Here is a 25,543-nt window from a genome sequence, read left to right as displayed (position 1 = left end):
ATGTACAGGCAGGCGGTTGTTTTTGCAGAAATAAGCCCAGACAGTGTGGTCCAGGCCTGAGGTCGAGGTGGAGGGTCTTGTATCACACTGAAGGGGCTTATTTCGTGAAAACAGCCGGCTGCTTGTACATTATCCAGCTTATTACACAGCTACTTGAAACATTAGAAAAAACTGGACATAAAATGTGAATTTAAAATATTTTCATTTTTAACGAAAGCAGACCTTCCGCGAAGTCGGTCTTAAGGTAAGAAACGATGCTAAAATGTCACAAACAGGCAATTTGGACTACTAATTTGTAAATATAATGTCATTGAAAGACATTTATATTTAATTTGTAAAAAAAATCAAAATGATTTGCTGCATCCGGGTTACTATTTTATTAGTTTTGAGAAGTTGTTATCTGGGAATAAGGAATGCTGTAAATGTCGCGACGGGCCAATCAGAATCAGGCATTCCAACGAGCCGTGTAATAGAATACTATATGAGATGCATAACATTTTCTGCTTTCATAAAACTCGATCTTGTCCATTTAAATGATGCAATTTATACATTTACTACATAGCTTGTTTCATATACATTAATTCTTTGCCTTGCCTGTCACCTATATAAACACAAGTCATGCGCCTCTGCGTAGGGTCCTGATCTCTGCTTTGTCAAAGCTAAAGGTTTAAAACTCTGTAGAAATGTGCTTCCATTAGCATCAATGTGCGTGCTCACCCCCACTCAGCCTGAATGAAGAGAATAGATGCAGAAGGAGAGGGGGTGGCCCAGTGCTCGCTTACTGCCTCTATTCAGGTCTCTGATGGCCCTAGCGGGGCGGATCATTAGTCACACACAGAGGAAATGTTTCAATCTCTGTCACTCTTTAAAGAGGAACCACGAGCGAAAGGTGGGGGTTAAAAAGCCCCCATTAGGGCCGTTCAGATCCATCGTTCTCCAGTGACACAAGGCCGGTTGGCAAGGAAACCAGCAGTGAATTTGAAAGTGTAAAGCACAAGAGATTGGTTTCATTTAGAGGAGGGCACTATAGAAAATGAATTCCAATGGGAGTTCATGCCCCTGAGCCCCGATTACATTTGAATAAGCCCCCAACCTGCTTCACGCATGAGCAGCCACCACTGTTTGTCTGGCCTTACAACATTGCACACACGTTTTCGCAGAACATGCATTTTTTAAGTGGTATATGGACGTTTGGTAAATATTTTTGTGTTTCCAATCGTATACAAATGTGCTACTTAAATGTACTATTTACATACTAGTTTTCTGTTTGCGTACTTGGTATGCAACATACTGTGCTCTAGTTCTGATCACATTAATGTTAATAATACACTTAAAATAATATCTGATGCTGTTGAAATTCGTTGAGGTCAAGTGACAAGATCACTGGATATTGTTTATTTGACTAAAATACGGTACATTGTATACAAAAAAATATAATATAATATGGGTAAACGCATCGCCTGTGTATAACCCATTGATGCTCCATCATGTTCGGCCCAGTGACATCAACTGAATGATGCCGCCCTCTGCATTAATGCATTTGATTGGCTGCGTGTCACAATATGTCTCTAATCCTGTTACTGGATGTTTTTAAATGAGAAGCCTCTAAACATTTATGGGTCTGAAAGAACACGCAGAGTTTGAACAATGCTGAAGGCCCGGGGCCATAATCTCTATTCTGAAAGCACCCTGTTTGAGAAGGGCCCACTCTATCAATGAGCCTCTGGCAGTGTAGGTTTTCGTAATGCTGTATAATCTCATTTACTGCATTTATGACGGTCATTTGCAGCTGCCTTCTCTGTTTGCCAGGTTCCCATATCTGACAGTTGATTGGCCTGCTTTCTTTGATTGGCATCTTAATTATACAGAAGAGTTGTTGTGATTTTAATGGTAGTATGGATATTTACAGGGAAAAGTACTGAATTCCCATGATGAATGTGTTCATGGGGAATAAATTGAACATTTATAGCGGTTACATTGGTGTTGAGTGTCTATGACTTTATTAGTTGTACTTTTGTTGTACGTCATGTTTATGGTGCAGATAGACTCATGGACCTTTTTAGCCTAGATTTAGCACAAACTCTGTGTTTTTAATACTAAATTGTTTTCATAGGTCATGTGACAATTCCTCTGATATTTTGGTGTCATTGTGAGCATTTCAGGTGATATCACTGATTTTATTTTATCAGTCATCCATAATATTGAAAGTGTGACTAAAGCTTTACATTTTAAATATTTCTCAATAAAATGGGAGCAGCCGAGTTTCATGGTTTCAGGGAACTTCAGGAAAGGCAGATTTTAGTTTATACGAGGACCTTCCAATGGGTCGGTGGACAGTTTTGATTCTAGCTGGCAAGTGTTGGGCTGTGTACAGATCCAATCTGGTGTTTAAGCAGATGTAGGGGGCAGGGCACCAGAGATAGACCTTTATCCCTTCTTTGTGACACCTCACAATGGACGCCTTCGCGCTTTCCTGCATCCTTTCAAATTAAGACATTTTAGTTGTTTTGATTTCTGGAAAAGATGTTGTCTTCATTCTTGTAACATTAAAGCTGTTATGTATCTGAAGTATTCTCTGAATCTCTAAAATGCTAATTTATCATGGTTAACGGATGAGAATGCATTCGGTCTAATTCACGATTCTTGAAATCTTTCAGCTGAGCATCGAGAAAGCACAGGCCATTGCTGAGCAGGTGGAGCTAAAGGCCAAGGTTGTGCAGTCAGAGGTGAAGACGATCACTCTCCGACATAAGAAAGCTCTAGAGGAACGCGAGTGTGAACTGCTCTGGAAGGTAAACAAACACAAGTACATGCTAAAAATAACCAGTAAATGCAACACCCTAAATATTTGCTGTGTAAGAATTGCAAACTTGAGACTGTAGTATACTAAAGCATTCTTTCGTTTCTGTAGTGCCAACTCCACCGTTTTTGGTTGAATAAAGATGTCTTTTGGTTTACTACACAGGTGGAAAAGATCCGACAGGTGAAGGCTAAATCACTTTACCTGCAGGTTGAGAAATTACACCAGAATCTCACCAAGTTGGATAGCACAATCGCCACAGTGACACAGGTCCTAGAAGAGGGTCGGAGCATAGACATCCTGCTAGCACGCGAGCACATGTTAAATCAATTGCAGGAGCTCAAATCCCTTCGCTGCATCCTGCAGCCCCAGGAAGACGATCGAATCATGTTCACTCCACCGGATCAGGCTCTCCTGATCGCCATAAAGTCTATGGGCCTCATCAGCAGTGGAGCCTTCGGCACAGCTTCAAAAGCTCACGGCGAAGGCCTCAAAAGAGCGCTGCAGGGAAAGCTGGCTTCCTTTACCGTTGTCGGGTACGATCACGACGGAGAGCCCCGCATGTCTGGCGGTGACTGCGTGTCTGTTGTGCTCATGAGTCCGGATGGTAATCTCTTCAGCGCCGATGTTTCTGACCACCAAGATGGAACGTACACAGTCAGCTATCTTCCCAAGAGCGAAGGGGAGCATTTGCTATCGGTGCTCATATGTAATCAACACATCGAGGGAAGTCCCTTGAAGGTGATGGTTAAGTCTGGTCGCAGTTATGGAGGGGTTGGGTTGCCCATGGCTACGTTTGGAGGAGAGGGGGATGGGGATGGGCAACTGTGTAGACCTTGGGGCATCTGCGTGGATAAGGAAGGCTATGTGGTGGTGGCTGACAGAAGCAACAACCGAGTGCAGATCTTCAAACCGTGCGGCACGTTCCACCACAAGTTTGGCACTTTGGGCTCTCGTCCCGGTCAGTTCGACCGGCCTGCGGGGGTCGCCTGTGACAGCCAGAGAAGAATCATTGTGGCGGATAAGGACAATCACCGCATCCAGATCTTCAACTTCGATGGGCAGTTTCTTCTCAAATTCGGCGAGAAGGGCACCAAAAACGGTCAGTTCAACTACCCGTGGGATGTAGCCGTCAACTCCGAGGGAAAGATCCTGGTTTCGGATACGCGCAACCACCGCGTGCAACTCTTCGGGCCTGATGGGACATTCCTCAACAAATACGGCTTTGAGGGTGCCCTCTGGAAACATTTCGATTCGCCACGTGGTGTGGCCTTCAATCAGGAAGGCCATCTCGTGGTGACGGATTTCAACAATCATCGACTGCTCGTCATCAGGCCCGACTGCCAGTCGGCACGCTTCCTCGGGTCCGAGGGAACAGGAGACGGTCAGTTTTTGCGACCACAAGGCGTAGCTGTGGACCAGGAAGATCGCATTATCGTCGCTGACTCGCGCAACCATCGCATTCAGGTGTTTGAACCCAACGGCAACTTTTTATGCAAGTTTGGGACTCACGGAAGCGGCTTCGGGCAGATGGACCGCCCCTCGGGTATAGCGGTTACCCCTGATGGAATGATCGTTGCTGTGGACTTTGGGAATAACCGAATCCTCATGTTCTGACCTTTAAGGTTCGAGACAGAACTGTAGATGTAGACGAATGGAAAAGAAGGGTTTGCACATCTATCAGGAGCAAATGCAGTTTATGATATTAAGGTGACTTAAGATGATACTGTCTTGCTTTGTACGATTCTCACTGATGGCCTACCACCAAATGCTTGTTTGGTTTCGGCTGCTGCGCGCTGAAAGGGTTTTGCTCTTGGTATGTGTCTTCAAATCGTTCTTTTTCTTTTTTGTTTCTCAGGGAATTTCTTGCATTCTTGAAATATTTTCTCTTTGCATTACACCTACCTCATCTAGCTTATGTATGAATGTACTTCCGTTTGTGCAGAGACCTAGTCCGTGAAGTTTTATAAAAAAAATGTCTACCTCAATGTTGTTTTTTCACAGAATGTGAGGACAGGACAATTGAAAAAAATGAAGCAATGTTTGGTTATTTGCACAGTTCGCACAAAATTTACCTGATTGTTACTGTGTAAAGAACGCAAGTGAAATCCCTGAATGTTTCTCAAAAAAGAGTGGCGTGTTTTGGCAGGAACATTAGGATGAGGTTTGATATATCTACTGCTATGTCCTTTGGAATTCTCATGTATATTTTAAATCGGACATTTATCGTGTACCTCATCTAAACCTCTTACCTCATTTACCGTACTATACCTCTGGGTCCGTGAGCCTCATTACACTTTTACCTCACTTTACGGTCATGTCCATTTGAATGTTATGCAATTGGAAGCGATTACCAAAAATGTATGTTATGGACGGAAATTCATTAGAATGTAGCCATTTCAAAGTTCCATCGTGATGTAATCAAGTCGTTTGCTCTGGCAAATGCAAAAAAAACAAATACCCATGATTATTTAAAATGTGTTATGAGGGAAAAAGTTTAATGTTTATAGATGATCTTGAGATATTTTTGGGGGGTGGGATATACAGACAGAATGTAGACACTAAATATCAAAGTCTATAAACGAGTAGGCCATTATCTTAGTGTTTGTTGTTTTTCCCAGATGATTTTGTTAAAGTAAAAACCGTATAGGCACATGACTGAAACAGTTGGGAAAACAAGGATATAATCCAGTTTCACAAAGATGTTTTTGATTATATTATTATTATTATTATTATTACATTTTAATTGTATTCTTTGAAGATGTCTCAAAATTGGACATATATATATATATACACACACACACACAGGCTAAAGACATTTACCCGAGCTTGTTTTGTTAGGGTCTCATTACAAACAGCTGCATTAGAACACAATTTGGTTTGTTGTTCTATTGATTTAAATGGACACAGGAAGTATTGCAGGCCGTAAAAAAGGATCTCCAAGGAGACCATTCAGTGTCAGTGTAACATCATTTGAAAACACTTAGAATCAATTGAGCCCGGTTAAGAATTGGATAGTTTGTGCCTGACTTGCAAGTAAACGTTTGAAAGTGTTTGTTCTGTGCTCAATTGATTAAAGGGAAATTGAAAGCAAAGCATTGGGGGAAGGAAAATGAGAATTTATAGCACTGAACAAAAGCACACACGTCCCTCCCGGTTTTTAGCCTGCCCGGTGTGATATTATGGTACCGTTTGTGACCAAAAGGATAGTCTTTTGTGATATGAATTTTTGGAAGTGAGAATTACTAGTTGTACCACCCCAATGCCCTTGTGTTCATACATGTGAAGACCGCTCGCATAATGCAGTCCTATTAAACATAGACCTTTATGTGCTCATGTTTCGGTTTACACAGTTAGATGACTGAACATTCAAATTCAGCAGGAACGTTGGATGACCTGTTTGCAAGTAATCTTAATGTTTTGTCTTGGCCTTATTACTATTGGCTGCAGCTGTCCTGTGTCCACTCGGTCCAATCATTAGTATTAATGTGCTTGCTTGTAGTTAGCCGTGCCTTTTTGTGACGCTTCAAATCTTATTCCAATATCTTGCCAAAGGGTAATTTATAGGGAATGGACGTGTGCCAAAAAATTCTGATAGTCACAGTAGCGTTTCGTTCTCATTTATTACGCAGATCACTCTGTGATTCTGCAAATCTTTATTCTTAAATATATGACATTGTTGTTATAATAATATTTTGGTTGTGGATCATGGGGTAATTTATGTTTGATTTTAAAGAGATGTGGTAAATATATAGTTTGGTTTATTAACGCATTATTAAAATGAACAGGAAGACATTCGATGACAGATGTTCCACACAGAGACATCGACAAGACCAGCAAGGCCTGTATTAATAGAAAGCTTATGCAATAAAGAATGAAAGATGTGCTGCTTCCACCTAAACACAGATCCGCTCTGTCTTAGAGTATTACGATCGCATTTAATCTATTATAAACGTTTGAATGCATATTTTTGCATGCTGAAATGGTCAGGTGGATGTAAAATATGGATGTGGAGGGGAGGAGGTAAACGGACACTTTTATGATATACCAAAAAATGTTTTTTGGGTTAATGGTTGACTAAGATTGTACTCTTTAGCTTTACAGAATAAGGTACCTCGTTGAGATAGATTCACATGCCTTGCACAGCCGCAGCCCTTCTTAGCTTTAGCTTTTGGAATCAGTACTGGAAAACTGCCAAAGACCTTCTTCAAATTAAATCGTGGTAGAATGATGCATTTATGAACATCTTTTTCACGTTTGCCCAAAGATGAATAAAATTGACATAGAAGGTTCTTGCATCTCAACACGCTGTTGATGGCTTTAAAGATCGTTAAATGCCTGAAGAGGATGTTCTTATGTGTGTGCGATTAAAGTTTATGAGCAGATTGTTTACCACAAATCTCAGTCTATGTGCTGGTAGTGTTAGATTTGGTGAAGGAATCGATCGTTTTACGCGTTGTGGTTCTTCTCGGGCGTCGGGATCTAGGGATCTAGTATAGGTGAAAGCCACTCGAGCAGTGATTTTTTTTTTCCGACAGAAATCAGAACATTACAGAAGTGAAGCTTTTTAAGAACTGATATGTCATCCAGATAATGTTGCTGTCTGTAAAATAGATTTCGCTCCGTTTAATAGAAAGACGCTGTTATCAAACTCAGTTTGTGTTTTTGAATTTAACATTGTGTACTACTATATTGTTTATTTTTTTCATGTGTTTTTTTTGTTTTGGACCTCTGGTCACTAATTGTACGGGTTTGTCACCATTTCTGGTGTATTCCAGCTTATGACCTCTTCCTTACCGGGGAAAAAACAGAAAATGTAACAGTTCAGAATTGTATGGTCATAGACCCTTTTTATGATTGTATTATCTTATGGGAAAAAATGTGTATACACACATTAAAACAACTCAGGTAGCTTTGTAGAGATTTGATTAAAATTCAATATTTGTTTTCCTACAGTTTGATAGTGAATCCTTTGTTAGATTTTGTGTGTTATGATGGAAAGAAAATGTTGTCGTTGAATTCCACGGGATCCTTTTCAACCACTTAACAGTTAACAGTCAGGGAGGGGGTGAACTCGTAACATTTATACCAGCATGTCTCAACCTCATGATATTCACACAGTCCTGACTCGATTTTAAAGCTTTGACCTTGGAGGTAAATAAAACAGCTTGCCGTTTTCCTCTTTAATTGGATTTGCGTCGTGTCATACGGTGAATGTGCTCAAATGTAATGGCTGCTACACAATTCATTGCCTTGAGATGAATCAGAAATGCCTTTAAAGCTCAAGAAATTGGTTTTCAAGAGCTTTCCGAGGCCGGTTGTTTATTTTGTAAATGTAATTGAGGCGACAAACGTTTAGACCCGGTGTCCCTGGCACTGAAATTTAATATACATCGATATTTTTAATCTCTTAGTCACAGTGCTTGGCTGTGAGACAGGCAAAGCAAAGAGATGTGGCGAGAATTCACCCCGAAGAACAGACCTGGCATCAGTGTTAACTTTTAAAATATAACGATTAAAGCTGGATCAAAGTAACAACTCTGATGCCGGGTCGGTTGGGGTGGATGATGGCTTGGGTGCCCCTCCAAGAGGCCTGCGACTCTCTCCATCTCTCTTTGACTTTAATATCAGCACTCACCAGCCCTCCATCTGTCACCCCCTCAACCAAAGCAACAGAACCATCATGTTTTATTTTGAGAATAAGGCTGATGAGACTGTCGAAAATACTTAGTGGTCTGCAGTCTTGTTCTCTCGTCTTTTGTGGACTTTAAACATTTTCTATGCAGGTTTTTTATGTTTTGATGTTTACAAATAAATAAAGTTGTACCTCTTTGGATCCTGTATTTGTTTTGTGTTTTTTATTATCAATTTGAAATAAGGGTAGCTGAATAAAATAAAAAGTTACAAAACATTTAAGTTTGGGTGTTCTTGCATTGAAGCATTAACAGTTAAACATGCATATGCAGTTATATAGACCACTTTGTTGAACTTAAACAGAGCTGGTCCGGAACAACTTCCTGTTTTAGTTTTTTAACACTGCACAAGTGTTTGAACCGAATACAACCAACAGAACAAACGGAACATTCTTAACCGAATCTAAATGTGAAAAGATTATCTACAGACCACTTTGGAAGATGTAGACACTTGCCCAAAAGTCCTTATGGTAAAATTTTGTATTATTCGTTTTTTTATCTTTTATCTAAAAAATAAAATTTAAAAATGAAACTAGAAGTGATGTTGACTGAGTATTTACATCTCGCGAAGTGGTCTATATCCTTGCAGAAAAATACGTGTTTGAACCAGGTATCCTACAATAGGCCCACAAACCCACCTGCGCATATAAAGTTGTGGTCAAGTCTATATACACCAGGCAAAATAAAGAAAACTTGTTTGATACATTTTTTTATATCTTTTTAATTTTGTGTGCCCTGAAGTTATTTTACATAAATTCACAGTCATTTATAAAAATTAACGTTTAAATATACCTGATTCCTAATACTGGGTGTTGTAGGCAATCAATGATAATATGTTTTGTGATTGTTGTTGAATAGTTTCTTGTAAGTCCAGAGCCATTTCACATTTACTAGTCTTTAGAAAATCCTCCACGATCTTTGTGTATTCTGCATCTTCTGCATATTTGACCCCTGTCCAGCGATGATGAACTCGTACACAACTATAACCAAACTTACACCGGACGTTACCGGCGTGGACATGACAACCTGCTTGTTCTTAATGGGTTTGTCGCGTTGCGTCCAGTGTGGACAAAATTTAAAATTATAATGGATTCTAATGCGTTTCTAATATCTAATATTGGCAACATAAAGGTATCTAGATATTATCTGGGATTTCCTGATAATCATAAGCAGCTGATTACACATTCTCATGTCAACATCAAATGTATCAAAATATAGATGTAAAAACGATCTCAACTTCCGGTTCATGAGGACTTTAACCTATAAAAATGGTAATTAGTGTCAATTGTTATTACTTTGTCCTCTGGGATACATGTTTGCATTTTATAGCTTCATAGCATGATGGAAGAATTCAGTCCATATCAAAAGTAATTCAGTAAGTATGCGTTTTGGTAAAAATATTTAGTTTCATTCCGTGAAATACTAATGATATTTCTCCCAAATTTCGAATAAAAACTGTTTCTATTTGCATTTATTTGCAAAAAACAGACGGACATCAAATAAAGTTTTGTTCACTTTTAGGCAACACAACAGTATTATTTGTGCATGTATTTAGAAAAGAAAAAAAGTGATAAAATTGATTTTTTAAGTCCCCGTGCACCAGAAAATCATTTTTACTTCCGTATTCTGACACATTTCTAATTTCAAAGGAATTTCAAAGAAAATGAGTGTGTGTGGCTTCCGTTTTTTCACTCCGAATTGATTGGATGAGTAAAAACAGCTGTTGCATTGATTTTGCAATGAAACTGGCAGCAGACTGACATTTGAAGGGGAGGAGTTAACGGATGCTCCAGCCAAGCAGACTAATTTAAGTCATTTCAGGGCGGAAGTGCATTTTCAGATTTTAACTAAAGATTATAAGTGTGTGTGAATTCTTAAAAGAAAATGACCAACATTGTTGAGCTATTTACTACAAAAGCTGCAATATTTCATTTTGAATTTTACTGGGACTTTAATAGCATTCTTTCAATCGTTCTGTTGGTTGACTTTGTCACTCCTGAGGTTTGATTTTGTTGAAATTCAACAGACACTGGAATTATACGACAATTTGGAATGGTCTCTTAATTGTTTCCACGGACGTATGTTTAAACAAAATAACAATTTACACTGGTCACCCTGTCCAGAAGTTGACATACACCTTTTAAATACACAAAGTAGTATGTTGACCAACCATGATTAAATCGTAGTTTTTTTGACAATCCCTTAACAGTGATAACTGTTTCGGTATGTGGTAGCTGGTTTACATTGACCAGTTGAAATATCAGAAGTGGGTACCTTGGCCATTTGTACCAATAACATAAAAACATCCATCTATTATGTTAGTATGCTTGTTTTTCCTAATAGGGGTCTTGACCAGGATGATCCACCAACTTATCCATGTCCTTGCCAAATCGGGGGTCTGACTTGTAGCCACATCTAACTTAACAATCTATAAACACTCCCAGGCAGCCTTATGACGTTTTGGAACAGAGCACTAGTTTCTGCAAATGATCCATTTTCTGTGTTGTCTAGAAAAGCGTGTAATCCAACAGGCTGCAGCTGTTTTGAATGACGGGGGAAGATTTTACTGACAGCAAAGGAATTCCCCTCCAGCTCATGATGGATGTTAGAAGGCCCAAAATGCTATATAAGGACAGTCTGAGGCGCAGTCAACTGCTCATCGCTGAGATCTGTATAAAGCAACTGTTTATTCGGTAACTTTAATAAAAGAGCTCACTCACTGAAATACAACTTGGTGAAATACAAACAACTCTCCTTAAACTGGATGAAAAATATTTCAGACAGCAATTTAGAAAGTGTTATCACAAGGAGTCCTTGTTCTGTCTAAATTAGTTGATAAAAGCTTCTGGAAGGCACCAGAACTGTTTGAGGAATGGGCGTCCCTGCATACCAGCAGGTCAAAGGTCGGAGCAGGGCGTAGCCCGGAAGGTCAGCAAAATACAGCTGGAGCCTGTATGAAAAGTTTGCGAGCTGGCAGATGGAACCAGCTGGGGTGTAAACAACTGGTCTATAATTATATTATATTCAATTACTTAAATATGTATGTGTGATGAATCTGGTTTTAATATAAATGAAACCACACATTATAAGGATGCTTGCAGTAGCTGGCTTCTTTCAGTGACAAAACATGAACAATGATTGACAAACATGTCTGCAAATATAACATCCACACAATACATCTTAAAAGGAATCAAATCAGCGATCAAGTTAACAATTATTTTTCTTCGTTTTCATGTTGTGACAGTTAAAGGATTAAGAACCAATATCATGCATTGTTTCAAGTGTTAGCATCAGATGGCTGCAGAACAAGATCTATTCCATCAAAGCTTAAAGAAGAGCTCTCTCAGATCCCTGACAGCACGTCAGAGAGGAGATCTGGGTAACAATGAAGCGAAATGTGAAAAACAGAGGGCTTGGGGTGGGGGGGGGGGCAGGGGATTTAGCATAAGAATGAGCCAGCTTTGGAAAGGTGATGGGCCACCCTAAGAAAAGAGGACAAAAAAGAAGAGACCACACATGAAAGCAAGCCGACATCTGTCCACCCACACCAGAGCACCAGACACGACACTTCAGTTATCAGTGCACATTTATTTCAATCTGTTTGCACCAGTAAAAGAGAAACGTTTACACGTTAAAAAAGAAAATGTAATTCTTTTACAATTTAATATTTTCTGTTAGGACTTATGTCAAACAAGTGTTCATGATTTTATGCTAATAAGAAAGTAACCTTTGATCCATTGATTTTGTTGTCATATAGTCACATGATGTCATTCTCCTTTCAGGAGACCTGGTCTTCATATGTGATGCTTATGTGGCACCGCTCATAAACGTCACACCACTAAGTGTAAATAAAATTTATTTATCATTTCATAGACCCCAAAACACAAAACAGTCTTTAACCGACAACCAGTCCACATGCGTTTTTCAATCCATCCATCTGTTGAGTTGCTGGAGCCTCATAAATAATATCTTATATATGTTTCTGCATGTTTTTAGAGAGGGGGGCTGTTCCGGTGCATCACTTGCGCTGTACTTGCGTGAAGGGGGCGGGTGTCTGTATGGGCTGTACGGGCTGGGATGAGTGGAAGGGAGCTGGTTTCTTGCGGAGGTCGGGTGAGGATTCAGGCTTGACGGATGGGAGGAGCTGATTCCGTTTGATGATCTGTAGGGCTTGCTGTGTGTTTCCTGTAGGAGTATATACAATCACTCAGACATTCTGCTTATAGCACCAGATGGGTTTATTCAAGGTGAGAGAACCGGGAAGGTAATTATCTAACCTCAGGAAATTATGAGAACAGTTTTTTAATTTTTGACGTGAATAAACGGGGAATTAAATTAGTTTTGTCTGCTATACTGGATTTAAATGTCTCCCAAATCCCCACAATACATTATGGGATTGTCTTGTCTGCGAAATGAGGTTTCTTATAAGGCTTAAACATTTTATATTTATATCATTACAATTATTCATAATGAGTTATGATATGCAGTAGCATTTAAAAGTTAAGAAGCACTTTGCCATTCTTTATATTTTTCTCACATTTTAAAAACAATATTTAAATCATTAAAACACAAACGTAATTTGGGAAATATGTAATTATTTAAAAAATACTTATGAATCAAAACTATTTAATGCTTCAGTGTATTTAAAGTAGTCACAGTATCACCTAGGCTTATCTATCCTGGGCTCATATTGGCTATTTTTTCCCCATTGTTTGCTTCAAGTCATCCACCAAAAAACGCTGTCAAATATTTTTTTATAATAAATGTAATTAATATAATGAATTAATGAAATGTGATTTAATGAAAGTAGTCAGCAAAACAAAACAAAAACCTATTTAAAAAGAAAAATGTTGTTAAGATGAACCAGTAGCAAAAACATTCAACTCCTGACTGAAGCCTGCGACTCACCATTTTGCAGTTCTAAGTAAACACCCAGTAGAATGGCTTCTGGAGGAATCTCCTTCGTGTTCACCATTGAGGCAGCCTGCAAGTTAGAGTAAATCTAGTACACCTGCAATCTAGACACTTTCATGACTGTAACTCTGTATTTACTATGTGCACAGAAGACACTGAAGTGTTTTGCATAAGATGTGTGCTTACCTGATGGAGGCACTTGCGGGCTTTTTCATACTCGCTTCTCAAGCAATACGCACTGCCCAGGTTAAAGAGCATCGTGGCCCGTGCAGAGCTCACCGAGCTGGGGTAACATAACGGAGTCTGCTTCCCTGCTACAACACACACATCAGAAGTTTATAACTTATGCACAATATAACTGCACCACAGGCTCAAAATGCTTCACTATTCAAATACTAAATAAAAAAAGCAATAGTGACTCAAAAATAAATCTTGTCATTATTTACTTATCCTTATATATCAAATCCATACTGTTATTTTTGTGGAACACAGAGAACTTAATGGAGCAGTAATTACACAGCTAATTGTCTCGAATAATAATAGAAAAGCTGATAAAAACAGGCCAGTTTTGGAAAAAAAATTAAATGTATGTTTCAGAAGATTTGAAATACAGTGAACAAATCTTAGGGAATATGTTTTTGGTTCTTAAGAGCTTTAAAGACATTAACTGTGAACCATGTTCAAGGTAAAAGTTTTCCATTTGTCCCTTACAAAAAGAATTAACCTACTTTGAAAAACTTTTTTAATTTTTAGGAGAACCATTCAGTCCCGAAAAATGTAAAATTTAAATATCAAAGCGATGATGAGATGTGGAGTTACTCACAGGACTCAACAGGATCCAGATCAGCTTTATCAGAACCTGTGGGGTCAGCACCAGCACAAACACACATCAAAATTCATTACAGACACATTATTTTTTCCTCCTGTATGTTTGCGTGTGTGTTGTAGTACCTTGGTCTTGTTCGCTGAGTGACACACCTAACGACACATCGGTCACGTTCTCTGGGTTGAGATGTGCTATGGCATCTGAGATTCTGTCAAGTGAGATCAGCGCTTCAGCAGCATATAGGTGACCCAGGAACCTGAGAGCACATTGCACAACTCATCAAATATTGATTCTAGATACATTATTTAAACCCACTTCCCAAGACAAAGACTAAAGCTAAACTGACTAAGTCATACTCTTGAGTGGTGATTCACTTGTGTCTGGGAAATCCAGCCAGAATGACGCACACTAACCAGAAACAGCAACCAAACAAGATACAGATGTTCTAATCTAGACTTTGTACACCAAACATCCAGTCACTCAGGACTGGCCGGAGCAACTGTCAATCAAAAGGGCAGTGAAGGAACTCAAATACTTAATGAATGCTTATTTACGGAGTCTGAGTGGACGACTCATAATAGATAAAAATCAGAGAGTAAAGAGATGGACTTACTTGAGCGATCCTGACAGCTTTGTCTGATGCAGGAGCTTTTCAGCGTGGTTAAGAGCCATTAAGTTGTCCCCAAGAGCAAGAGCCACATACGCACTGCAGGCCAGAATCGAGCACCTGGAGAAGAAAGGATAAATTGAGACTTTAACCAGGACAAAACTTGACATTTGTCTGCGATAAGAGGCAAACGTTACATGGAATAAGAATGAGCATCATAGGGGAAGGCCAAATTCCACACTCAAACATTTTAAATTGCTGAATGAATGACATACTATTATAGACCAAATTTCAAGAGTTTAATCTTATGGAAAAATGTGAAAAATTAAACAAGCAAATATTTGAGGTTCGACAAAAAAGTTTTTCAGCGAATGATGATTTTCACATCATGTTTGCTTGGTATCCTCAATGCTTCAATACCAAAAACCCTATTACAGGGTAACGGAGAGCGAGGGCAAAAGAAAAGAGGAAATGCCAGTGACACAATCGCCTGCAGGATTCCAGGAAGAGGCGTTAGAGTAAATGGTGCTCGCTCTCGTAAAAGTCACTGTATAAGGGTGTTAGCGCAGGGTCACACAATCCATACACCTTCCCTTCACTAGAGACCACATGCGGCCGGCCTGCTGGATCAAACGTGAGGGGGAGGGGAGAGAGAGAGTGGGGTGGAGGCTTTAATCAATCCCCAAAGCCCAAAAAAAAGTGAAGTGGGGCCATAAAATACTTGAGAGGTGTGTGTGGTATGAGTCAGGAAGAGGGGTTATTCTCAATTAAAGGGCAGAAATGGTCCGCCCGAGGCAAACGGAGAAGCATAACAATCTTGGGTTCAAATAATGGACATTTAAGCGTTTTAACAGTGACTCAATATAATTATCAATTGTTGCATTGTATGTTATGAATAAAGACTGAATTGGTTTATGGAGTCATTCATGGATAAGCCATATTTAGCCTTGATTTAACAAAAAGTTAATGCATTTGTTATGTTATTCAAATCGCATAGCATTTGTTTTTGTTTTGAGACATCTGCTTGCCAAATTGTTTTGAGACGTCTGTGTGTCTCTTCTGAGGAAGACCCCTTGGTGTCTCGGAAAACGTATTAGCTGACAACATTTGCGACCCAACAGACTGATCTGACTCACACCTCTAAAGCAGTCATTTCAAAAGTCTTCAGGCAGTTTTCCCAACATAACAAAGGTAAACGAATTCATAGCAGACGGTCCAATGTAATCTCACCTGAGGTTCTCCACCTCTTGCTTTCTCAAGGGGGACGAGGGGGCGGCAGGAATGAACTTGTCTCCCTCCTGGGTTTTTCCGCTGTCAGTCAAAGCAAAAGGTCAGCAGGTCGACTCAAAACAGCATCAATGATTAAACACAGAGCGTCTGAATGCCTAAACTCAAAAGTCTGTTTGTTTATGCGGTTGTTAATATTACTGGTTAGCACATGAAGGAACCTGTAACGAGTGCGGGTTGGTGGTACTGCGTGCACATGCGGGTACCTGCAGGTGTCGCTGGTCTCCCCGCAGCTCTCTGTGCTGACTGATTGGCTGCAGGTCTTGGAGCCGTTGTCTGATTTGCTGTCGTGCTGTAGGTGCTCTGGCAGCAGGAGTAAAGCGTTTCGTAGACAGATCGCTGCAAACTCCATACTGGCCACTGGGATTGCTGCTGACTGACCCTCACTACACGCAAACAAAGACGTGATACAAAACAGCAAACCCATCAGAGATGTATGATGTCATTTATTAGATCTTCCTAAAGGTGGTGTAACAATGTTTAAAGATCCTAAAGGCTAAAGGTTAAAGTGAAGGGATGATACCTGAACTGTTAACACTGTGCCAACACTAAAAAAACTGACCACTGGGTTGCTCTAGATCTGTACCTTGCTATTAAAATCACAGCCGTGAGACAGACTTTAAAGTTAAACCATCCTACTGTTTGGTTTCAGAACAAGTGGTACATTACATAATCTGTCAAATACTTTATGATATAAGAGCTTGTTTGATACCTTCTGTTGACTGTATACAGAACAAACATTCGTCAACTTCACTGATTTAAAGCATGAGCATGACAGAGTTTCCATTTTGGATTAATTTTACCCTTGGAAAGTAACTAACCAACCATCTCTCAATAAATTAAAATGTCACTCTCTTCTATGAAGAAGAGTAACAGGATGCCATCTACTGGAAAAACAATGACATTACACCTACTTACAGCAACATTAACTCAGCCTTTCTAAACACACACCTTTTTATCACACTTATTTATGAGTAATGTGGTGTCCACACAACCTCAGGCCTAAAAAGGTACTGAAACATAGCTCACCTGTAGATGGCGTTTTGTGTGGACTGTGATGCTAAGACAATCTTGCGGTGGTAGCCCTGGCCAACAACAGCCTGGACAATCCCCTTTTTACTAGGCAAGCCTTTTGTTTCTTGCTCTGAGCTCTAAAGAAAAAAAGAGGTTCCTTTTAAAACAAACTGAGCATTCTAAAATATCAAGCATATTAAAAATAATTTGTGAACACATTATAACAACTTCAGGACTCATTTTTGGTATGAAAGACATGCACATGATTTCAAACAATGGAACATTCATATTTTCCCTGTCACATTGAAAAGCAGAAATATCACAAACACATAGAAGTTAAGATCTGTACCCCTTTATTGGCTGTGACGCAGCACTCTGCCAGTCTGAGCCACAGTCGAGGGTTGGAGTGATACACCTGCACCGCCTCCATCAGACACTCAAATGCTGCCAACGGCCGGCCGATATGAAGCAACTGAATGCCACAGTTATACAGCAGCTCATAGCGCTTATTGGCTAACAGAGCGCACATGGGGATGCCGATAAACTTTTTAGCTCCTGTGGAAGAAATATTCCAACAATAAATAACAATCCCTTGACCCTTGAAGTCTTGAACATCTTAAAGGGATAGTTCACATACAAAGGATAATTCTGTCTCTCTAAGTGTTTCAAAACTGTATAAATGTAGTTGTTTGTTTAAACACAGAGAAAGATATTTGGACGAATGCTTGTAACCAAACAGTTCTTGGATCCCATTGACTACCATAGAAGGAAAATGACAATGGTAGTCAAAACTGCCACAGAACTGTTTGCGGTCCAACATTCTTCAATATATCTCCTTTTGTACTCAACAGAACAAAAAATATATATCAAGTGACTTTCCCCACTATGGTAGTCAATGGGGTCCAAGGACTGTTTGGTTATAAGCATTCTTCCAAATATCTTTCTGTGTTTATCAGAACAAAGAAATGCATACAGATTTGGAACAACTCGAAGGTGACAGAATCTATATTTTTGGGTGAACTGTCCCTTAGAAAAAGCTGTACAAAGATAATCCATTGCACTGACAGTCATTCACTAGGTCCATTGAGATCTAAAGTAAAATCTGGTGTGTTGGAGATTATGATTTGGCATTTTTTCTCTCTCACCTTGTCCATTACTGCCGTCCCCAATCTGAGCACATGTGTTGTCGTTCTCCTGAAGAGCTTTCTTGAAGTAAAACAGACCCAGGTTGTGTTTCCCCATGGCAAAATGAATACAGCCTAGATTATTCCAGAACATACACCTCACACATTCCCCTATGAGAGAAGAAAACTTTGCTCATAAATCTGAACAGACACATCCCAGAAGACAAAAACTTATATTTTTAGCTAGTAACATTCTTAGCAACTTTTTTGCTAAAGTGTGTTTACCTGTCTTCAAGGGCCCTGGATGCTCTGCAATGTTTGAGCTGTTGAGGAGTTTTACAGCTTTACGATAATTTCCCCTCAAATACTCAAAGTTACTCTTCAGGAAAAGAGAGGGTGGAGACTTGAGGGGGAATGCAAACATACATACAGTCAGCATTAACAGTATTTAAAAGCATACCTGACCATCATCTGTAGTTTTGCAACCGTCAAATTTACAGGGTGTTGTAAAATAAATCTACTCACATTTCCAGATGTGTTCATCACAGATTTGATTTCTCGTTTGCAGGCTTTCAGTGACTTCATCTGAATATATGCTCGCACTTTATACTGCGCAAACATGTCAAAAAGATTGATTTTAGATTTATTTGCTTGTTCATGCGAACACATTTAACAGTCGGGATCTGATCATATTCTTCATGATGCATTTTGAATTTTGACTACAGACTCGATATTACCCATTTTCAATGCAAGTTATCTGCACAGTTTGAATTTAAACTACTTCCTCACCTGATGCATCTTTGACTTGGCTGCCTCGATCAAAGCTGTGAACTCTGCTTTCTGAGCTGCAGATTCTTTATTCGTGCTGTTGGAGCTCTGTTAGAAACGCAGAATGAGAAATCAATAAAGCGATATACGATAGGGCACGCACTATAATTTTAAATAAAAGTATGATCAAATTTTTGTAGTTGACAGTTATGATCAACCATCTAAATCTTTGACATATATAAATCCAAATCTTTATCACCTCTCCTTTTCCATTCTTGTTGTTTCCTTCTTTAACAGTCACTTTCTCCAGCATGGCCAGCAGATGCAGGGCTTTTTCAGGTTGGAAGGTGAGCAGATAAAGATCCACCAACAGGAAACAAACAGCCTGAGCAAACTTTTCTTCTAGGACAGAGAGAACCATCAAGCCATGCCACACCAAGGCACAAGACCTTAAAAAATCCTTTCATACTTGCAAGTGCTTGAAAAATAACACATTTCATGAGCATTCTTAAACGTACCAAAAGGTTCGAGAAACTGGTAGAGCTTCTCCCCGATGGATAAAGCTTCTGAATACTGTCGCAAGTGGTAATGAATCACCGCTTGGTTGTAGTAGAGGATACTGTTCTCGACGTCATCCAAACCATCAATGTCATCCACAGCTGTGTGCATCTGCATGCAATGATGAAATAACATCAGACAAACTTTTGATAGTACATTTGACTTTAATTATGACATTTCACTATTTAATGTACATCTCCATCACCGACACAGATTTAGCGAAATAAGGCATGTTCATGGGTCAACATTCCTAACTATAACCACAGTCCAATTCTTAGCACTAAACCAAACCACGAAATGTCACTGGGTTACAGGAATTGGTTTCAGGACCAATAAACATGTTTGTGGAGCTTATCAAAATCAGGCTCATTGACACATCCAACAAATTAGTTAGTGATATCTAACCTGATTCTTCAAGGTCAGTAACGTATGCTTCAGTGTGCTGGTTGTTGTCTGGCCACTTTTATAGAAATCAGTCACAGCTTTATTCATTGCAATCTTGTAATCCTCCTTGTTTAACTCCTGAAGGCAGTTAAGCTGTTTCAGAGACGATTCGTAGCTTTCAGCCTACAAAAACAACAAACCACAACTTGTCAACAATGAAAAGAAAACGGTGAATAAATATCTCCTGCCATGGTATGTGAATAAATGTAATTGACCTTAAAGGCCTGAAAAGCACTGATGGCCATCTCTTTCTCTTGATCTGAGATCCCAGGAGACGAGGAGCTGTCATGTTTCACGTCACCAGCTTGTTCTGAAGAGAAAATAGGCGCAGTTAACAAATGTTTAACTCAGTTCATGCAGTTACGGCCATTATTTTATGACTGCCAACTTTAAACCCCATCCCTTCGAACTGTAAACACACAACATATACAAAACGTGAATGACATTGTCTGCCAAACAATACTGAGCAAATTGAAGCGAATAGATTCAGTCATATCAGCTTGTCATTAAAACGTGCACTGCAAATTAAAGCGTTATTCACAAAACAAAACTATAAATTAAACTCAAAAGAAGAATACGTTTTCGACAAATCATCTGTTTACATTGGCAGCATCGTCAGTAGGTGCTGCAGTATTTATTCCTGTGACTGAATATAAACACACCTTACCTAAGCCCGTTTCAGCCATTCTCTTAAATTCGCTGATGTTTAATAACTTGCACAACACGGGAAATCGTAAGTTAATCCAACTCGTTTGACTTGTAAAGAGATAAAGCAATAAGTGTATCTCCAAGAGCAGATTCAGATTTCCGCCATGTATATTACCCACAAACGCCGCGCGCGTTAGCAACGTTTCAACGGCTCTCTGTGCGCGCACTCGCCATCTGTCGGTCCGGAGGGAAAACTGTAGACGACCTTTTTTAATTATGCTTCAGAAATACAAATACAATAAGGCATTGCAACTTAAATAAGAAGTTCTAAAGAAAGCAAAGCATATTCAGAACAAACCAAAATACAGAGTTTAATACAGAGTGAAAATAAATAAATAAATAAATAAAACAAAAATAAATTAGACGACCTCTTATGTAGTCGTGCCACTCGGCGGCCATGTTTGCAACGCCTTTTGGCAGCTATTTACGCCATAGCAAGTCCACCGTCCTATCTACTTGAATGGGGGAAGGCAGATATTTCTAATGTACTTATTTGCATTCTGTGAAATACATGGCATAGAAAAATCTTTCACGGTTGACATTTTATTCCGTGGTAATGGCATATTCTGTCATTCCTCCCGCCCTAACTACAGTAGGCCTATGCTACAATTGATCTAATTACCATATTTAATGCTACAAAATATTGTAGTGTGCAATCTAATACAGTTTTCTTAAGTAAATACCAAGTGTTTAACTTGGATCGTTAGATAATTTCAATTATGAACATGATGGCACACCATCGTGATACAACTCGGTAGGCCTTACCATGATACTTCGGCTGGTATAGTATTGTAAGATTACATAAATCTAAACAATTTACACCAAAAACCATTTTCAAATGCTTACACCCACCTGACTTTAAATCAATCGTGTTGGCTTCATGAACATCGCTTAATGTTACTATCCATTGCAATACGGTGTTCACACCAAACTCAAATTAAGCAATTTGTGTGAGTAAATGACATAAAAAGTCAATACAAAGATGAGAATAGATGTGAACTCGTGCCGGGCGAAGCAAATGAAAAAAAAAACAAGCGGGCAATACATTTGCAATAAGCTCATTGACAGCTACTGTTTGAGGGGTCAAGATGCATGAAGACACTCCCCGTCGCGTGCTGTTTTTCGCATCACTCACACAAAAAGAAATAACTTTCTGGCGCCCAGTGATAAAAGAGCAAGGAAGGCAATTGTTCGCGTTTGGTGTGAACACAGCATAATAGTTGTGTATGAGCCTCTTGTCCTAAACGTAAAAATGAACCTCAACATCATACAGTTGCTACTGGACATGAATGAAAAACACAGAAATGCTGAAAAAGCAAAGATTCTGGAGGATCCTGAATATCCTGATTTGGGGGTTTATTTAGTTCAGAGGTGGGAAGTAAGAAAGTGTATTTACTTGAGTACTGTATAGAACACCTTTTGAGTATCTATCACTTATCTTAGTACTATACTAAAGTATAATGTTTTATACTCTACTTCACTGCATTTGAATGACAAATATCACACTTTTCATGCCTTAAAAAACAGATTTCCTTGGCCAACCGTTCCCTCCCACCCATGTTTGGGAGCAGGCTTCTAATATGACACACCTGAATCAACTCATCAGCCTTGGTTTGTTAATAAGGGGACATCCACAACATTTTGGGAGAAGGCTAATGAGTTCAGCTGTGTATACTTTTCCCTTTTCTGATCTAAGCAAAAGATCTAATCCAGAGTGAGGAAAAGGCCTCAGAAATGCACCCTGGACCTTTCACATCCAAGCCATCATCTCTTCCCAATGCTACTGTCGGCGCTACAGAGCACTGAGCACCGAGCACCAAAACAACCAGACACAAAAATAGCTTCTTCCCTCAGGCCGTCTACCTCTTGAACGGTTAAATGTTTTTTACATGCACCTTTAAGAACTTGCGTGCAAATTTTTTACGTGCAATTAACTCTGTGCAATAATAATAAAGTGCAATTTTCAATATATCCTGCAGACAATACACTATCTATTTTTATACAACTTTTTCTGTAAATTATATTTCATCTTGCTGTATATAACACATACCTTTTACTACAATAGTCTATCCTTATTTTTAACTTGTACATATTTACATACACGTATAACTTTACTCTCTATAGCTTTACTCTTTTTTTTTTATTGTATTGTATTTCTTAATTTTTTATAACCATAGGCCCTTATTTAAATCATCTGTGTAACTGTTTTGTATTGTTTGAGGGTCTCTGTGTGTTGTTGCTGATTCTGTGTACTGGATGCTCCTGTCACCAAAACAAATTCCTTGTATGTGCAAACAACTGTTCCTTATAGAACTATAGTATGTATCTAAGACATTATTATTACTTTAAATTCATAATATGGAACTGACAGAAGAAAATAAAAATCTCAAAATGTAATCTATAAAAGTGCCGTCAGGCTACGGGACCATGACTATGGGGCTGGACCATAGTGTGCAGTGGGGACAACTGTTCTCCCATCTGGATCACCGGAGATTCTCTCTCGGCGAAAGTCGCCATCTGTTCCGAGGTGCGATCTAATTCTTTAAGAGATTTACGTTGTACAGCTGGGGGCAAATGGTGTAAAGCCGGTGGAGGCCTGGGGTACTTCGCAAATGCCAAAGAGCACGTAGGGTAGCATGGGGTCCCAGTTGCGCCTATCCTCTGCCACCACACGTCAACACGTAACATCCTCTTCAGGGTTTGGTTAAATTGTTCCACCAATAACTCGGTATGGGGGTGGTAGATCCAGTATGTTGGCTTTGACTTCGGTACCACCAATAGGAGTTTCATCTCCCCTGCCTCTGTGCGGCACAGTAGAGCAGACCATTTTTTATCACAAAGTTGGGGAAGGGGTGTGGGGCGGGTTGGCGGATCTGGTCTTCCACAACGCGTACTTGCACCAAGCAATTTCGCAGCCTTTCATCCTCCCATTGTTCTCTCCCAAAAGCTCTGCCAGTGGTCACCTACTGGAACAAATCAGCAAAGAGATTAGGAGAGAACAATTTAGAACACTCACCCTTCCGCTCACTCTCAGTGGGCATCATGACAGTCCCGGACTTCCTCGATCCCGACATCCGAGGTCTTCGATGGCTTCTCCCTCTACTGACTGTCTGCATCATGTTCCTCGAGTGCTGGTCGAAGCCCGGCCAGTCTCTTTCCCACAGGCACTGGGAGGTTGTGGACAATCCGCACTTCCATTGGCCAGGTTCCTGGTTCAGCAGAGATGGTGACTTGACGCGCTGGCAATCTGCCGCTGTCACTGTGGACACATGTGATGGGGATTAAAGTCTTCCCATGGGGCCGGGGTCGAATCAGCGTAGATTTCACCAGAGTCACAAAGCTTCCCTAGTCCAAGGTTGCCACCACTGGTTTGCCAACGAGTTGGACTATCCTTTTTGGTGCTGCGGAGGGGAGATTAAGGTGCACGACGCAACCGCCGGCATTCGCAGGAGACGATCAATGACCACCTTCTCAGTGACCTGGGTGGCTGTGGGCTCCCCGTTCAGCACCCAGAGGTGGACAAGGCGGCTTAGCTGGGTGCTTGAACTCGGATTGGTACATCTTCATTATAGGTCTAGTCGTGACCGATGTTTGATCAAATAAGGTGCCAGTGACCGGGCCCACTCCACCCACGGCTTACGGATGGCGATGATTTTGAAGGTGTGAAGTCGATCGCGTGACAGGTAGCGGTACCTGCGCGGCCACTGCCTCTGTCATCTGACCCAACGCTTGTTCCGTCCTTTCCCGCCTCAGGGCGAGCTGTTCGGAAAACTGCTGCTGGCTCGTGGTGATGCCTGTCAGACGGCGGATGATTTCCTCCATTCCTCAAGCTCACCCTCGTCCTGTTCCCCAGAATTTAACCTCTTCGTAAATGGGGAACACGTGTTAACGACCGGCAGGTGCACAGCTCTGATTGATGGCGTTTCCATGGTGACGCTGATTGTGCAATGGGAGACTCGCCACGCTGTATTAATGTCTTTGTTCTACTGAAGACAAAGAATGATATTTGGAAGAATGTCAGTAACCAAACATAACCAAACTTATTGTGATTTGTACTCCTGACTGTAGTATTTTCTTAATGGTTTGTGCATGTTTCAGCCTTTCCCTTATCTTAGCTTCCTAGGTTGATTGTTCTGACACCTCTCCATTGTTGTGTTTACTATAGATCCAATTAAATATTATCATTCAGCGTCTGTTCTGTTGTAGCAAACAAAGAAATTGCAGCACCGAACAACACTATTATTATGTGTGCTATAATAATATTTGTATATTTCAGGTATCTGAGCACCGGGGACTCATTTACGACCATCGCCAGCAGTTTTATGTTGGGCATCAGCACTGTAGGGATGATTGTGAGGTAGACCTGTTACCAAATCTGGCTTCAGCTCAAGGACACTTACATGCCAACTCCAACAGAGGACATCTGAAAACACATGACGAGAAGGTTCATTGAAAGGTGGAACTTCACGAATTGTATTGGAGCTCTCGATGGGAACCCTGTCAAGAATGGGTGCTTAGAAGAGTTCCAGAGGCCAAGGGTCAACCGCACATCTGAATAGGCTCTCCACATTACAGAAACATTCAGAAAATATTTTTCTCAGATTCTGGCATAGTTTTATTAAGGATCAAAATGCAAGACAAAAGGAATTCATAAAAACATGCAATATGTTATGCTCAATGAACAATAAAATGGCATATAAAACACTTTTATGAAATGTATGTTTATACATATTTAAAGAACATTAATTTCAATAAATTACATTAGTTTAGATTTTAACATATACATTTAACAAGGTTATT

The 25,543-nt window shown here is 40.0% G+C and overlaps 2 protein-coding genes across 3 annotated transcripts in view; one reads left to right on the top strand and one right to left on the bottom strand.

Annotated features, from left to right (window-relative positions):
• Positions 1 to 8,636, top strand: part of trim71 (tripartite motif containing 71, E3 ubiquitin protein ligase) — a 29,909-nt gene extending 21,273 nt beyond the window's left edge. The window contains exons 3-4 of the mRNA XM_056762488.1: positions 2,658 to 2,792; positions 2,966 to 8,636. Coding sequence (XP_056618466.1) covers positions 2,658 to 2,792; positions 2,966 to 4,417 — 1,587 coding nt within the window. The 3' untranslated portion in view covers positions 4,418 to 8,636. The remainder of the gene's footprint in view (positions 1 to 2,657; positions 2,793 to 2,965) is intronic.
• Positions 8,637 to 12,066: 3,430 nt separating this feature from the next.
• On the bottom strand, positions 12,067 to 20,865 carry cnot10 (CCR4-NOT transcription complex, subunit 10). 2 transcript variants are annotated; one of them, XM_056763311.1, is made up of 19 exons: positions 20,703 to 20,865; positions 20,251 to 20,345; positions 19,997 to 20,158; positions 19,552 to 19,702; positions 19,293 to 19,435; positions 19,055 to 19,141; positions 18,791 to 18,874; positions 18,551 to 18,668; positions 18,287 to 18,436; positions 17,491 to 17,696; positions 17,157 to 17,278; positions 16,334 to 16,513; positions 16,071 to 16,151; positions 14,847 to 14,960; positions 14,359 to 14,489; positions 14,231 to 14,266; positions 13,594 to 13,721; positions 13,402 to 13,477; positions 12,067 to 12,678 (listed from the first exon to the last, which is right to left on the bottom strand). In XM_056763311.1, exons 1-19 carry the CDS (start codon positions 20,719 to 20,721, stop codon positions 12,512 to 12,514), a joined length of 2,250 nt encoding a protein of 749 aa, XP_056619289.1. In that variant the 5' UTR covers positions 20,722 to 20,865; the 3' UTR covers positions 12,067 to 12,511. The 2 variants fall into 2 exon arrangements, with proteins under 2 accessions (XP_056619289.1, XP_056619290.1); XM_056763312.1 differs by having other exon boundaries at positions 19,293 to 19,432.
• Between the last annotated feature and the right edge of the window lie 4,678 nt (positions 20,866 to 25,543).

Source organism: Triplophysa dalaica, chromosome 12 (assembly GCF_015846415.1).
Source record: "Triplophysa dalaica isolate WHDGS20190420 chromosome 12, ASM1584641v1, whole genome shotgun sequence".
Lineage (NCBI taxonomy): Eukaryota > Metazoa > Chordata > Actinopteri > Cypriniformes > Nemacheilidae > Triplophysa > Triplophysa dalaica.
This window is presented reverse-complemented; position numbering and strand designations above follow the sequence as displayed.